This window comes from Montipora capricornis, chromosome 4, assembly GCF_036669925.1.
Source record: "Montipora capricornis isolate CH-2021 chromosome 4, ASM3666992v2, whole genome shotgun sequence".
NCBI classification, from domain to species: Eukaryota; Metazoa; Cnidaria; class Anthozoa; order Scleractinia; family Acroporidae; genus Montipora; species Montipora capricornis.
The window spans coordinates 18113334-18129318 of record NC_090886.1 but is presented as its reverse complement, the minus strand read 5'-3'; the positions used below and the strand labels follow the sequence as shown (position 1 = coordinate 18129318).

Below are 15985 nucleotides of genomic sequence, written 5' to 3'. Positions count from 1 at the left end.
GTTATTTTTTGATGCAGCGAGAAGCAAAAGTGATTCTCAAATGTCGGAAATTAAACATGAAGCGGAAGCGAGTGCGTTTCACTTGAAAACACTCGTTGTAATTTTGTAAAACACCTCACTCTTAACATAGCTATTGTCTTGCGCTGAAAGTAACAATAAAACCAAAACAATGAAAAGACAATGATCCAACTCATACACACTAATTATTTTTCGATGCGCGTGTTATGAATGGAGACGAGTTTGTGCCCAATTTTCTTATGCTCTTTTCACACGTGTTTTTCGAGACGCTTATTTCTGGTCTGCACGCTATATGTAATTTTAAAAACCGTGAAAAATGAGCAAGTTTACTGACAAGAAAGTGTTTCAAATACCAGCCATTCAAGGCGGTTTGAAAGATTACAGTAAAATCAAAGAACAGCCCTATAACAATTAGCAAAAACCGGAAATCACGTCGATGCAAAAAATTACTGACGACCATGACAACGGAAAAACACATGTTGCCTTCAGGTCAAGACAAATACGCACCTTTCCAAAAGTGCTTTCAATGAGTACTTCACCGTTTCATTTTCCGGCTTAATCACGCTCCTTCTTATTTGCAAATTCGCACACATACGCAACAGAGTGATCGCGACTTCCGTCAGCCGCAACTTTCACGGAAATGTACAAACAGTTAGTGCAAATGTCTTCGACATTAAAAACAACTATCTCCTCCAGAGAGGAAAAGGTCACTCGAGTGATGTGTATCTTTGGGTTGTAGTTAAGGACCAAAATTGGGTGAGCTATTGCAAGAAACTTCAGCTCCTTAGCAGACGCTACCTCATACTTAACGAAGAACTTCACCATTGCGAAAGCCCACGTGTTGTTCACGCAATACTTGACAACCGCACAATTCCTTTTGCGCAGACGCTTGTAAGCTAAGCCGCAAACTATGGACGACGAAAGTGCTATTTCCAGCCTATTGAATGCCCAGAATTGTTCTTTGGGGCAGGAAAACCCAAGATATTTCTCCAGAGCATTCAATTCCGCAATTCCTAGGCACACTTGATATGTTGCACTTAAAGCATAAATGTTAGGAAGAATTTCGGTCCTGTATTTGGATTTGCTGCCGCGATTTAAGTCTTTGTAAAGCAGATCAATTTCAGATCCTTTGGGAACACACTTTTCACGGAGCTCAGGTAGTTTCTGTGTTATGGATACCGCAGAGATTATCTGGCTGTCAATGAACTGTGTTCCGTGGATGAGCTTTAACAGAAATCCATTTTTGTCTTCAAATGCAAAACAACTGTGTGTGTAAAGTGGTCCAAGGTCTCTTACGTCGTCAACTAAATGCAGTAACTGGTGAACGTTTAAAGTGTGGAAACGTGGATGATACAAGTTTGAAAAGGACTTGCAGAAACCGTCAAGGAGTCTATCAGCTTCTAGTAAATCTGCTTCAGTAATTGATTCTTGTAAGAGAATGAAAATGGCGTTTACAAACAATGTGTAGTGAGAGAAATAGTTATCAGGTAAAAGGCCGTACAATGTAGGAAGTCCGTAAAACAGAAGAAACGAACGTAATTCACTAGCTTTCCAGTATTTTAAGTGTTCAGAAATCGACCGAGGAAGTCGCTTGACTTCGAAAGTTGGTAAAATTTGATTTAGCCTCTCATCAATAATCTCCACTTTAGAAAATATGCTAAAGTGTTCCTTTGAAAAGGTGGGGTTAAACCACAAGGTCAAAAGTAATTTCTGGACCCCAAGAAGAACTCCATGCATGTAATCAATTGCAATGCCTCTCACTAAGTCAAAATGCTTTAGTAGAGAGAGCCAAGATGGTCCCTTTACTCCGTTTACAACATACCGACCCATGCCCTGTTTTTGGCGCCTGGCGGCTTCAATTCCGTCTTCTTTGACATTTTCTGAAGTTCTAATCGGCCCTTTAGGGTTGTCGTCTTGATAGAGAAATGCTCTGCTGTGACCACGAACACCTGTTTTCACCATTTCACCAGGTTGCAAACATTTCCAGCAGCCATTCTCACCGTTATATTGCATACCATTACACAACAAGCAACGAGCAGGAAGGTCACAAGAACAGGCTAGCAAAATTCCTTTGCAGATAAAGTTCCCTCTCTCTGGTAAGTCAACGTAAACACCCTTTTCAAGTGTTGCAAATGATTGCGAGTGCGGTTTGAGAAAAGTCCACATCGCTGGCTTTTTTTCTCCGAACCAGAGGCCAGCAAAAATCATGTTCTCGTTTGCCATGCGTTTGCTGTAATCGAGCTCATTAATTACCAGATACAGTGGCCATATGGAAACTTTAGAGGATTTGAATACGGGAACACCATCAGTGTTCATGAGAAAGGAAACATTATCAGGGAATGATAGAAATCCTCCGTTCCCGGATAATTTCTTGTAAAGTGCACCATCATAAAGGTCCTCAATATTGTCAGGATGCCTCTTCTTTTGGTTGAATCGATATTGAATGTTACTATAGAAACCAATTCGAGAGAAAAATGCCGAGAGTTGATGAACGACTGGTACTTCAATGAAGTAAGCTTTTGCATTTCGAGACAAAAGTTCTTTCATGCATGAGGTATTCGGACAAGTAGCCGCTTTTTTATCAACATAAGATAAACAGTAAGCGCAAAAGTGGTGCAAAATTACTGGGCTCTCTAATTTGTTAAAGTACCTTTTGAATTTTTGAAGTGTATCAGGCAAAATGCTTCCTGATGGAAGTAAAAGTGAAATAAACTGTAACAAGTGAGAAATTGCCTCCCCCGTTAAGTCGTATTTGATAACATACAGGGTGAGAAGGACCATAACAGCGCCTATCGTCACCCTAGCTCCGGGGTACAACTTTTCTTGTTCACTAAATGCTTTGGTATTAACTTGTACTTGTGGTTCTTCCTTCGATTCCAAGTTTGCAGCTTCACAACTGGAAGTAGCTGTTACCTCTTGCAATGTCAGATCTTCAACAATATCTTCAAACTGATCACTGTCTTCCTCAGTAAACCCCCAATCCCGTAATTCACGTTCACTGCTTTCTGCAATCAGAGTTTCATACACATCGTTCCACATAGAATCCAGCTCTAGTTCCTCATTGTCAATAAACTTGATAGGGAATTGCGGTTGGAAAGGCTCGTTACTTGGGACCTCGTGGTCGAAATCTTTTGATTTGAACTTTGAAGGGCTGTCAGGTTTCCTGAAATTGTCGGATCCAGTGAATGGTGCGGTGGACTGTGCAACGTACTCTGAACTTAAATCGCCCCCTTGTTGTGCCTCCAGTTCCACGGAGGTCAATTCAGAGGGTTGAAGAGTGCGTGGCAAACTTGTCACGGACAGAGGAATGGTAACATCTGTAAACAAAGATTCGTCCTCGGCCGTCCTTCGGCGCTTTGGCCTTTTTTCATTTCTCCGTACATTTGACATGTTTTAGTCAACTCTACAACAGCTTGCTCGACTCACTTAAACAAACTCGCAACAACCACAGAGCAAATTGTTCTTGTTTACTGAACAGTAAGTGTGGGGAACAATTAATCCATGTTCAAAATAATGACGCAGGTACTAGACAGGCAGAGATCAAGCAGCTTTGGGCTGATCTTCGTGGCATGTGATAACTTGCGTATCACTTTCTGAAGGAATAAGGGCTTCTGATTGGCTACCGTTTGAAAGCTCATTTGATTTGGTTTGGCGCACTGTTTGACCAAAACGGTTAGAAGAAATCGTGACCGCTCGGAAGCAGGTATCTTGTCCTCATTTTACCTAACTTTTCAGCTCTTTCGTTCATTGAGGTAATGGCCGAGAATTTGTATGCCTGTGTATATTTTGCGAGCGATAAGACAGTCAGTGTCGTACCGAAGTCTCGGTGCATACTGCAGGGTGAGTTCAAGGAAAAAGACAAAGTAGGAGTGAAATGGCGCATTCAGGGAAAGCAGCAAGTGTTTATTGGAACTGTCCTCCATGTCTGCGCAAAACGCAAGTAATAGATACATACATTAACGTACAAAGGCATGCAAATTCGCAATCAAAATTTACGGCTGCTTAAATATTGCTGCTTTTCGCCTACTTTCAATTTTGCTAACAAGTGGCAAAACCGTTACTTCGAGTTACTGGAGGCGCGCAAATTATAAAGTATGAGGTACCCCTTTATATTTGTATAATTATACTCTTTTAGAGCATTCGTGTTAATTCTAAAATGGGTCGAAATATTTTTGTCTTTTCTTGCTTTTATACAATTGTGTGTTGCTGTCACTTTGGTCCACGGAGATATTTTTTTGCACTATGTTCATTGCATTTTACAGTGCGACGCGCCTTACCATGGCCAATCAAGAAAGTTTTTCAGGGGCACCCAACGATAATCTTCGGTGCAATATTGTGTTCGGGCGATCCAAACTGTTGTAAGAATTTCGGTTTTAGGTTGTAAACTGCTATAGATTTCTTTACTAAAGCATCACCTAAAAGATTCGGCAACCAGGGAAAAGTAGTCCCTTACGTTTTCGGAAGGGATATTTTTAGCAATTTTTGGCACTTAAAAAGGTCATCACATTTTCGGCTGAGCAAATGGTTCCCTGAAAGTTAACGTTCAGCTAGCAATTTCTGAAATGAAGATTTCATTCCCTAAAATTTTCAGACGCTTCAATTTTCAGCTAAGATATCCGAACAGATCAAGTTCTTTTAGGTGATAAAAACATCTCTCTGGACAGTCTTTATACATTACAAGGAGCCTAGAAATGTCTGTCAAAGGTTTCGTCTCAATTTGCTCGTTGGTACCCTTGCTTCGCCAATCAGGATGTGTGACTTTGATTGACAGTCACGCCTCCTTGCAAAGTTCGCACAGTTGTAAGTTTGTTGGGTGGCCACGGTAGGGTGCGTTGCACTGAAAGACTGAATACCAAAACAAACTCGAGAAGCCCCGTGTCAACATCTTCTGAGTGTCACTTGTCAAAAGGTCAGTTCAAGTTTAATATAGATGTGCAGTATTTCAAAAGACAAGCATCAACACAATCTGTTTACATTTATTAAATGTAAACAGATTGTGTTGAAAGCACGGACTGCTTACTTTTAACAAACAAAAATATATTTTTTTTACGTTCAGTCTCTTCAATCTTTGCTGAAGTTTATTAATTGCATTTGCTAAAAAAACAACTTGAACGGAACGACCCAGGAGCTAAAGATTTCTTCAGTGAAATAAGGGTATATTTGATCGCCAATAGACGCTGCTTAGGAATTTGAAAATCTGACTTTTTTCAGATAATTCGAGAAGTAGCCTGTGGTACGAAATTGCTAGAGGCCGAACCTCAGGGCATCACATTGCATCTTTGTTTTTTTCCAACTTGTTTGCAATTTCTTCGGCAAAACAGGCGCGCAAACTTGGCTATGATCAAATGTAAGAAGATGTGTTCATTTTAATGTCCTCGCTAGGTATTTCGTAACAAACACTTATATATGTATCTTTGGCTGTAGCTGAAAAACATCTTCTGGACAAGTATGCAGCACACTTGCACTCGTTCTTAAAAACAGCCATAAATCAAGATCGTGACTTCACCACCGTGGACTTGATTAAACTGTGGCACACAGAGACTATGCAAACTGATGATAGCAGTGAAAAAGAACCATACTCACCCCCCAAGAAAAAGAGGGCGGTTTCGCAATCCAAGACCAAAGACGATCCACAGAAAAAAAAACAAAATAAAGACAAAGCACAGCAAAAGAGGAGTATGGATGCATCCTCTATGTTAGCGGCGCAGGAAATTATTGCAGCAACGCAATATAACAATGTTTTTCCTACCGTAAGTACGCCACAAGGTCACTGCCAGCAACAACGGCAGCAAAAGCAGCAGCAGCAGCAGCAACAACAGCCACAAATGCCACAACAGCCACAGCTTCAGCAGCAACAAAGAATGCCGCAACAGCTTCAGCAACAGCAACATCTTCAAAAGCAGCAACAACAACAACAACAACTGAAGCAAAAGATTCCAGAGCAACAGAATCAGCAAAAGCAAAACGTGCAACTGCCCCAGAAAGAACGCGAACAATTACATCAACCGCATCCTGAGCAACGCCGACCTGAGCCGCGGCCGCGATGGAACCAAGAACGAACATGGAAAAGTGTTCCACAACTGCAAACGCCGAAGCAGTTTAATAATCAAGAAATTCTGCCACCACTGACAAGTCTCGATCAGTTTATCGAAGAGCAAAAACAAAGGCAGCAAGCGTATGGCAATCCAGTGAGTCTGGTGAGTCGAGATGAGGCAAGGGGCCTAGGAGCAACACGAGCAGCATTCACATCAGCCATGGTAACTCTGTCAGACTATGATGATGACTTCATCGACGATGATCTGGAACGCAAACCTTCCCTTTATGACTCAGGAATTGGAGAAGACGGCACTGGAAACAACGAAGGAAGCCAAAATTGCAATGTAAATTTAAGTTCCGAAGTGGTTGTCTTGAGGAAAAGAATCACAGAGATAGAAAATGAGAATGAGCAGCTAAAGGCTCAATTAATTTTTTAACTTGCAAATGTGCTGGTAAGTGTTTCCTCTTAAATGTTTGTTCGTTAAACAATCAACCGACGTTTCGATTACTGACAAATGGTTTTATGGATCCTCCGTACCCTTGAAGTTAATATCATTTCTCAAATGAACAGGGGCTCCTGAACAAAATACACCTTTGAATTGTAAGAAACGTGCCTTTTTGTTTAACTTTCAGTTCCACCTCCTGAAGCCCTCGCTTACTTCAAAACGCTCGTTCAACTTTTTGATGGGGAAGCCATTCAGCCCCTGCAAGACGTCGCTCCTTGCACTCCTTATGTGATAAAGGCCAATTTCAATCCATCCGAGGTACGCGTTTGTAACTAATAACACTGAACCAGTAGTAAATCCCTGCGTTCATGAGATCCCCTAATTCACACTTTCCCTGGTGTGAAGATGTCTGCAAGAATGCTGTTGACATCAATAACAGTTTGGCCTGTGATACAGTGTCATACTGACGAAAAGTGCGAGTAAACAGCATTTTCAAACATATACTTGAATGGTTCCAAATATTTACAAAGTCGAGTACAACAAAAGCTTTAACCTATCCATTTGTGGAGAAATAGTATTAGTTTTTGTGCGATTCTAATTATTCGATGACAGAAATTAATTGGTTCTGCCAAATAGAGTTTCCCATGTTCTCATCTCAATACATTTTCCAGTTTTGAAGCTGTAATGGGTCTAATGACCACCCTCGGCGCTTCTTATCTCCACAAAAACTTCTGAAGGATAATTACTGGTGCTTCTTGCGACTTATCAAAGAGACCCTAGGGGTTTGTCCATTGATGTCCACGAATACTTATCGATTTTTGTCATTAATTTGTCTCAGGGAGATGCACGCTTGCTTAAAGGATATGATGTCTTTGTCCCCGGCAGCAAGTTACGAATTCTCGTCAACGAGGCCAGAGTAAAAGGCCCTCTGCACTTGCTTCAAAAACTGATTCCTTTAGTTTTCTCCTATGAAGAACTCGCCCAGTCATGTGGACAAGGGATCGGCTCTTCAACGTCCAAGGAAGGGGAAGCGAAGAAACCACTTGACAAGTTAAAATCCCAAGTCTTGAAAGGTATCACTTCATCATATTGACTAAGAGGTTTTGCAGTTTCAGATGACGTGTCTTCAATTTGAAATCTACGAATCGGCCCATTTTCAGTTAGAGGAAGGTTTTGCAGTGTTAAAGCTTGATTAAGTGATCAAATGGAAGATTTTTTTCCTATTGCTTTACCTTGCTACAACGATTTGTTCTCAGTTTCAATCAGCAAATGTTTTAGTGACACTGCCAACCAACAGTAATTGACGTATAATTAATATATGCCTTCCCTGGCTTCCTCAAACAAGTGCTCTGTGCAGTTGCGGCCTTGACAATTTCCAGTACTTTTGTATTTACTGGCTGGCGAATCGAGTTGATAAGACATTGTTTTGTAATATTCGAGAACTTGATGGAAGTCGTCTATATTCTGCTCGCAACGTACTAAACTGACTACAACCCGATTGGTCGGGCAGAAAATTCCATCACAGGCCGAAAGTTTGTGGCGAAGGCCGGGAGTATTCGGGATCGCGAATCATGTGATGTTTACAACCGGGGGCCTTTTTGCACCTGTTGTAACCTCTTTTCACGTTTATTTTGTTTTTCAGAGTACCTGTTGTAATTTTGTATGGCCAATAACAAGGAATGCCCTTCTCCTAAACAAGTCAACGAATGCTTTACGCAGCAAATAAGTTACGCTAGACGAAAGATTAAGAGGGCAACAGGGAAACTTGCTGAAGCAAATTATTAATCCCGTTGCAGGACATTCATTGATCATTGATTACTTTCTGTCTATCTTAATATTAAAGTACGAAATTGTACAGTATAATAGCTTTTAAGGATGTTTCAACTGAGTATTGTTTTAAAATAATACACGTGTAGCGAGGAGTTGAGTTGCTATTCATTTGCCGAACATACAGTCCTGTGTCTTCATAGTTTGTTAGGCCCACCACAGACGAGGGAAGTTGTTATCGACGACTTTTTACGGTCGACAAATGTAAATGCTAGGAAATGAGTTTTTAGCATCTTTCCACAGACGAAAAGTTTAGTTGTCGTGGATAGCCAGTACCTTATACCGTAAAAGTCATCGATAATAACTTGCCTCGTCTGTGGAGGTCCAGCACCTGGGAAATTGCCTGACTTCTGGCTGTGTTTTGTTTTTGTGGTCTCATTCGCTCAGTGGTTCAGCTGGTTTGCCAAAAATAAAGCTGCAGAAATGTCAAGGATTCGATCAAAGATAATGAAATAAACAATGAAAATGGGCCATCTGTTCTTTGCAGTTAGGGTCTTTCAAGTCATTCGTCTTTGAAAAAGTTTTAAAAGTAGTCGTTTATCCTAGATGTTAAAGTTCAAGCAGTCTTTATAGCTTTGATGACAGTCTCACAAAATTTCAAAAAATGAAAAATATCTCGAGTGCGTGACTGATTTTAATCACTTAATCTGTTTTCAAGTGTTGACGATAAAACGCATGTCGTGAGGACTGCCGTGAGATCTGTGAGCAAATGTTGCAGACCAGTTCGTTCGGCAAAGGGGATAACATTCTGAAGGGAATGAGACCAAAGAAAATAAGGTACTCAGTGCAAACTGTATGTAAATATATTAATTAATCACTAGCTTTTCATAGAAAATTAGCATTGTACTGCCCGTCTGGTGTTCTTTTGCTACTGTGGTTTTACAAATTGATACTCTCTTTACATGTATAGAGAGCATTTGAGATATAATAAATATCTTAGTTATCACTTCAAAGTTAGAAGCATTTTTTTGTTATCGTGTTGGGTCCGTGTTGTATGAAATATTTCATCACGTCCGCAAGATTTCAGCACTTCAGCGGCGACTTTCGCGATTCATAGCGCCAAATTCCTTCGCAGGCTTTTAAAATAACGCCATCATAATGTTACAGCGGTACAAATGAATGCATTGTCTGGCTCGACTATGGCTAGTTCACGTGATTATTTTATGGCTTGAATATGGCCGGATTCACGCTAAGTAAGGTCATCTCGAAGTCGCGGAGACACAAATGTCTCGGTCTATACTTGCTCAATTATCGTTTGTTTTGTCTCGCTCGTTTCAGCCGAATTATCGCCATGACTTGTCCCGTTCGATTGTCTCTTTTTTTATGGCCCGAATCTGGCCTGTGTCTCGCCGAGAATTTTCGTACGGGAAATTTCAATAGCTTATACACTGTACAAACTCTATTTTCCCTTCTAAAAGCTCTCTATTTTTACATGCACACTGAAGTGTGGTCAACTGTGATGCAGTTAATAATTTGGTACTTGGGAATAAACATGAAGGACGGTTTAATACAACATCAAATTTCATTACCCAAGGTCATACATTTTGTATTCCCCAAAATACCTTCCGTCAAAGTTTCATACCAAATTTTTTAGCATCAAAAGGCTATTTTTCAACAGAACATCGCAGTTAGAAATTCCTCTTCTAACTATGAGCACATACATCTGCAAAAGCTACAAAAACGGTTCTACAATCATGAATGATTGTTTGCTTAAGTATCGGGGGGGGGGGGGGGTAAGCATGTTGGGAGATGTGACATTTTTTTTGAGGTTTGACAATTCACTGGTACACTGGTGTTGCTTTGGATATAAACTTACAGCAGGCTCATTGACTAGAACTTTTCTGTTTGCATAGTATTGTGAACATCAATTCATATTCCAACTTGACCCTTATACTTTTGATATTGTACAATCTTTGCAGGTTATGGTTGATGTATTTGCTGTTAAATCTCATTTGGAAAAATTCTTCACCCACTTTGAACAGCGATGATCTTGAACAATAGGAGTTTGTGTTCTTTTGTCCCTTTGATGGTTCGTTGTTTTCTTTTGTAACGTGTGGAAGTTCTTTATCTGTCTAAACTTGCAAATTTCGTGTTCCTTTTGTTGAGCTTGTTCAGTAAAGGCGTACACCTGAGATTTGAGCGACTCGTTGCTATGCAAGATTTCTGCGTTGTTTTCCTTCGCACGAATTTTCTGTGTCTCAAGTGATATCAATGTTCGATGGATTTGGCTTATTCGGACGTTCAGTAGGGCCTTTTCTGTTGTGTTGATGATCTTCTCTGCCTTGCCCCCTTTCACCGTGGTCGATAGTTTTAGGCTAACTGGAATGATGCTATGGTGTTTACAATGCAGGCTGAAGTGAAGATGGTTTCTGAAGCGGGCAATCTTGCGTGACGTGTTCTCCATAATTCTTGTTCTCTTTAAACCTTCAGGTCCTAATTCCATGTAAATAGTTTTATGACTGTTACACTGTACTGGTGAAAACATACTATTAAACTAGTTTTAAAAACTTATACACAGTACTTATAGAAAGTTGAAGCGTATGAGCTTTCGGCTCCTTCTCAGAGGCTTGTTCACATATAAATGAAAAACAAGAATTGTGAACCGGTAAACTGTTAACGGTCACGTGATTTAGCAACACGTGACTGCAACAGATTGTCCCAGATGTGGGGGAGCAGGTATCTTCCAGTGTCACGGTTCAAGTCCGGCCTATGAAACCAGATATAGATGGCCTCTTTGATGCCCCGCTCTATCCAACGATCTTCATGGTCTAACACCTCAACTTAGACCTTATGTTCAGGGTAGTCCCTGGGAGTCAAATCACCCACTGGAGCATAAGATGAGCGTTGTCCGTACCCTGTTTCACAGGGCCAACACAGTTCCAAGCCACCCTGAGGACACCAAGGTGGAGCTAGAACATGTCAAGGCAGCCCTCAAAGATTGTGGATACCCGGAATGGGCATTACAGGACTCTGACAGCACTAACAAATCTCAAAAAAGCCAACACCATCTACCTATTAGACGAACCGCCATCGTCATCCCATACGTCAAAGGGCTGTCCGAGGAGTTACGACGCACATTGAAACAACATGGGGTGGACACTACGTTTAAACCATACAATACCCTCAGACAACTGTTGTCGTTTCCGAAAGACCCACAGAAACAAGAAGACACTTGTGGCCCTATTTATTGGGTTACGTGCCAAGGGGTGGACTGTGGCAGCTCATATGAGGGAGAGACCGAGCGGACTTTGAAATCGAGGTTCGTGGAGCATCTTAGACCAAGCAGCGCTTCGTCTGAAGTCTCACAGCACATATACAGGGACTACCCTGGACATAAGGTTGAAGTTGATGTGTTAGACCATGAAGATCGTTGGATAGAGCGGGGCATCAAAGAGGCCATCTATATCCGGGTTCATAGGCCGGACTTGAACTGTGACACTGGAAGATACCTCCTCCCCCACATCTGGGACAATCTGTTGCGGTCACATGTTGCTGAATCACGTGACCGTTAACAGTTTAACGGTTCACAATTCTTGTTTCTCATGTAATAAATCAAAAACGAGTGTGAGTGTTTGACCGGGGTTTCCAGACACCGAGGAACAGATGAAAGCACAAGGCTGTAGGCCGAGTGCTTTTATTGTTTTGACAAACACGACGCACGAGTTTTTGATGTGGCTTCTAAAACTATTCACACTTCTTTAGTAATTAGGGGTATTGTTTCAGTGCTTTAATTTCCCATGAGACTATGTATCTTATAAATAATCAGAATGTGGGAATTTTGTTGATGTTCGTTGTAAGTCATGGGGGAGTAAAGATGACGGAGTGAGAGGACGGAGTCTTTCGCAGTGAATACCGAAAGCCATTTTAGTTCTCCAAAAAGTTGGGAAGAAGAATCAACGTTGTTGCAAGAGAGAATTCCCAGACTTACAAAACTAAATGGGCGATAAAAGGTAAGACAGGAAACAGTATTGTTAAGCTACTGTGGGTTCAATGCAAGGTACTATTTTTGTGGAAGAGTACATTTATTAGAACATAGATCGATCTTTTTAAATCTTCCTGTATTTTATTGAAGATGTAAAACTTTTTGTCAACGAAAAAAAAATGAATTGGCAGTGAAGGTGATTAATTATGATAATTAATTAAACTGAAGTATTGTTTTTGTGTTCAATTTGTTTTGTTTTGATCCATAAATTTTGATGTCCAATGAGAAAACAGATGAAAACCACGCGTGGTTTTGATATGTGATCCAAAACACGTGTGGTTTTCATCTGTGTTTTCATTGGGTATCAAAGCTCATGCACGTGACGAATTTAGCCATCTTTTATTGGCTATCAAACTTATGAATTATTAATGAGTTTTAGAATTATATGTGAACAAGCCTCCGAGAAGGAGCCGAAAGCTTGTACGCTTCAACTTTTTTTAAGTACTGTGTATAAGTTTTTAAAACTAGTTTAATAGTATGTTTTCACCAGTACAGTGTAACATTCATAAAAGTAGCCTTTTTTAGTCTAAAAATGTTGGGTATTTTGGGGGTTTGATGCTTAGGGTGCAGGTTTTTTTTGGGATACATTTTTTGGGGGGCTCAGGTTGGGGTCCAGTCAACAGGTGGCCACCACTGCAAAAACCTCCTTGGATTTTGAACCCTTAAACAACTTTGATGCAGACCACTTGATGCTGATTATACCTCCTCCCTGGAATTAGGTTTCACAGTAGTAGCCATAGCTGTCAACCCCCAGAGTTGAGAAATATTTAAATGTAGAAGAAATACATGAAAGTTAGAAATTTTGAGGCAAATGAAAGGTATAGACAACATACAGGAGACAGGAACACATACTGTGCATTTTTACCTTTCGACACACCCATCCGAAAAATTGGTTTTTGCCCTGAGCGGGACACGAACCCACGCCTCCCTGATTACTAGTCGGGCATGCTGAGCCACTACACCATCAAGGCTACCACGCTGGCAACGCAGCAGATTAATGAGGTGACTTAGGAGCATGAGGATCCCTAGGGCCCAACTTTCCTTCACTTGAGTTTGTATCCTTGCCTCTAAAACCCCAGACAGGGTTTAGAACACATGAAAGCTAGAAATTTCGAGGCAAATGAATTTTATAGACAATATACAGGAGACAGAAACGCAAACCATGCATTTAAAGGTATTTGTTCCTGTCTCCTGTGTATAAGAAATAATATGTAAGAAGCTGTCAAGAGGGCTATGCTGGAGAGATACAGTAAATATATGAGAATCAAGCAAAAAAAATGTAGGCAGGAGATGAGACTCAAAATCTTTGGACTCCCACCTAATGCACGGGAGATGACAGCTATGAATTGAAATGGCTTCAGATCATTATGAGCATTAAGTACTTTGCAGAGTTCCATAAGTTATGATTTCATGGGACAACAATGTTCATCAGGTTGATCCTCTTTTGGCTTGCTCTTACATCTGGCACTCCATCCTCCCCATCACTATCATCTGCACCATCATCCTCGACATCAGGCAAGAAGTAACGAGCATCAAAATCATCATGCACTAAACAGTAATTGTGCAGAACACAAGCAGATACAATGATTTGTACAGCAAGCTTCAAAGCCAGGTGATCAAGGTACTTTAGCTTACGCCACCTTCCTTTAAGAAGGGAGATTGATCTTTCTACCGTCTGGCGTACCCTAGACAGTGCGGTGTTGAACTGCTTTTGTCTTGTGGTCAAGCGACCATTGTTCCTGAATGGAATTATTAACCACCTGTAATAGATGTTCCAGATTACTTGTTGGTTCAATTATTGATTTAATGAAATTATAAACTTCCCTTCAATTGGAGCTGTGCTCTGTGGATGTTCCCGTTAGTGGACAAAATAAATAAATAATAACCCTATCATTAGGGTTAAACAAAACTCCCCTTGAGCATCAGAAGAAGCGAGCTCGGTAGCATGTTGAATGAAGCACCGGGGATATCAAATCCATAAATTGTCTATTATGGAAGTTGGTAATGCTGGATCTGCCCTGCTTGGGTTTGCCTTTTTTAATACATGGATATGTTGCAGTTAATTTTTCATTTCAGTTAATTATTATTTTTTTTAAACTAGGTGATTTTTTTTTAAACTAGGTAATTTTTTTTAACTAGATTTTTTTAAATCAACTGTCTAAAAAAGGGATTTTCCTGTTTTAGGGGTGTAGTTAAAAAACAGGGGCCTGGTTTTTTAGGGGGTATGAAAAAAGAACGAAACTCTGCTCGTCTCCGTTCTACTTGTCCTACCTGTCCCTCATCTTCTCCGATTATCCCTATCCTACCCCACCCTTTATTTCCAGTTACCTCCCCCCTTGGATATCCCCCTTATGTCCAACCCCCTCTACAGCACTTCTAACAGACAATCCATACTTGTCAAGACTTTTTTTTTTCACTCACCCGAACTTGAACTTGAACCCCTATCTCTGGATCTGCTGTCCACTCTCATCCACTTGACCACACAAGCAACTCAAGCAAACTTCTCATCATAATTTATAATTAAATATTTTATTATTCATCCCAGGCCACTCTCGGTCCAAACTTTAATTTATTCACATTTGGACACCAGAGCCATGCACATGTTGTAAATCTTGTACCATGATAAAATGGAGGAGTCACGCCAATGCAATAGCGTAAATGAAATCGATTTCTATGGACAAATACAGGAATTGAAAAGATTTGCAAATACTATAACTTGTTATTCAAAAGATGATTTTTACAGGAAGGGCAAACGTTTCTTGAAAGAAAAACAGAGAAGAAACCCGGCCTGTCAGGAAACGAAGATCGATCTGAGCAGAAACAATTAACAAACTGGGAACATCAGATGATAACTTAAAAGAAATGGGCTTACAGCAACGGCAAACATACAGTTTACTCTACACGAGCATCAGATTCTTTAACGGTGCCTCGTTTCAACTCTACCTATGGCAAAAACTCTATCGCTCGTAGAGGCCCTGTACTATGGAATATTTTAATTTCTAAGGACAAGAACTTTTCTAATACGAGTTATAAAAACCTGAAGAGGAAAATCTGTTCAATGGACATTTTTAAAGAGCTGACTTTCAAAGAAACCTCTACAACAACCACAAATTTTAGACGTAAAGATTTTAATTATATTTAGGATTTTAGAGCTTTTTAAGTTGTATATATATATATATGTATAGTTTAGTCATAGTTTACCAATAATTTAACTTTAGATAGTTTGATTCTGTTACTTTATTATGCACACATTTTGTTCTTAGGTTTAGTATTATGTACCACCCCATAAGCTGCATAGCTTTTATTATCATCGTGCTAAAATAAAGGCTGTCTGTCTGTCTGTCTGCTTGTAAATGGTAAAAAATAACAAACAATGTTAATAGTGTAACATTCGTTACCCGTAAGCACGTCCCCCAAGGGACCTATTTTTTCATTTTGATGATGTCACATGAAAACCAAGCATTGGTTACACTTAAAACACAACGTGAGTCGATATTTTCGGATTGGTGACAAGTTCCTCAGGCAGTGTAGATGTCATGTACTGTGACAAAATCGCAAATTCAAGCTGCTTTATTTCAAAAGAAAGCATGCTACCAAGCTGAAAACAGGCTAGCAGATTTATTTTTAAAATGCCTTTAACCTAATGAAGGGAAAAACTCAATTGACCTTTTCAGTA

The 15985-nt window shown here is 40.2% G+C and overlaps 3 protein-coding genes across 3 annotated transcripts; 2 read left to right on the top strand and 1 right to left on the bottom strand.

Annotated features, from left to right (window-relative positions):
- Positions 1–573: 573 nt before the first annotated feature.
- Positions 574–3408, bottom strand: LOC138046248 (uncharacterized). Its single transcript, XM_068892926.1, has one exon. The coding sequence runs from the start codon at positions 3406–3408 to the stop codon at positions 574–576; it is 2835 nt and encodes a 944-aa protein (XP_068749027.1).
- A 365-nt stretch (positions 3409–3773) lies between these two features.
- LOC138046247 (vacuolar protein-sorting-associated protein 36-like) lies at positions 3774–6491 on the top strand. The gene is made up of 2 exons (XM_068892925.1): positions 3774–3858; positions 5443–6491. The coding sequence occupies exons 1-2, from the start codon at positions 3774–3776 to the stop codon at positions 6489–6491; spliced, it is 1134 nt and encodes a 377-aa protein (XP_068749026.1).
- Positions 6492–11164: 4673 nt separating this feature from the next.
- LOC138046246 (uncharacterized) lies at positions 11165–11839 on the top strand. The gene has a single exon (XM_068892924.1). It carries the CDS (start codon positions 11165–11167, stop codon positions 11837–11839), a length of 675 nt encoding a protein of 224 aa, XP_068749025.1.
- Positions 11840–15985: the final 4146 nt, after the last annotated feature.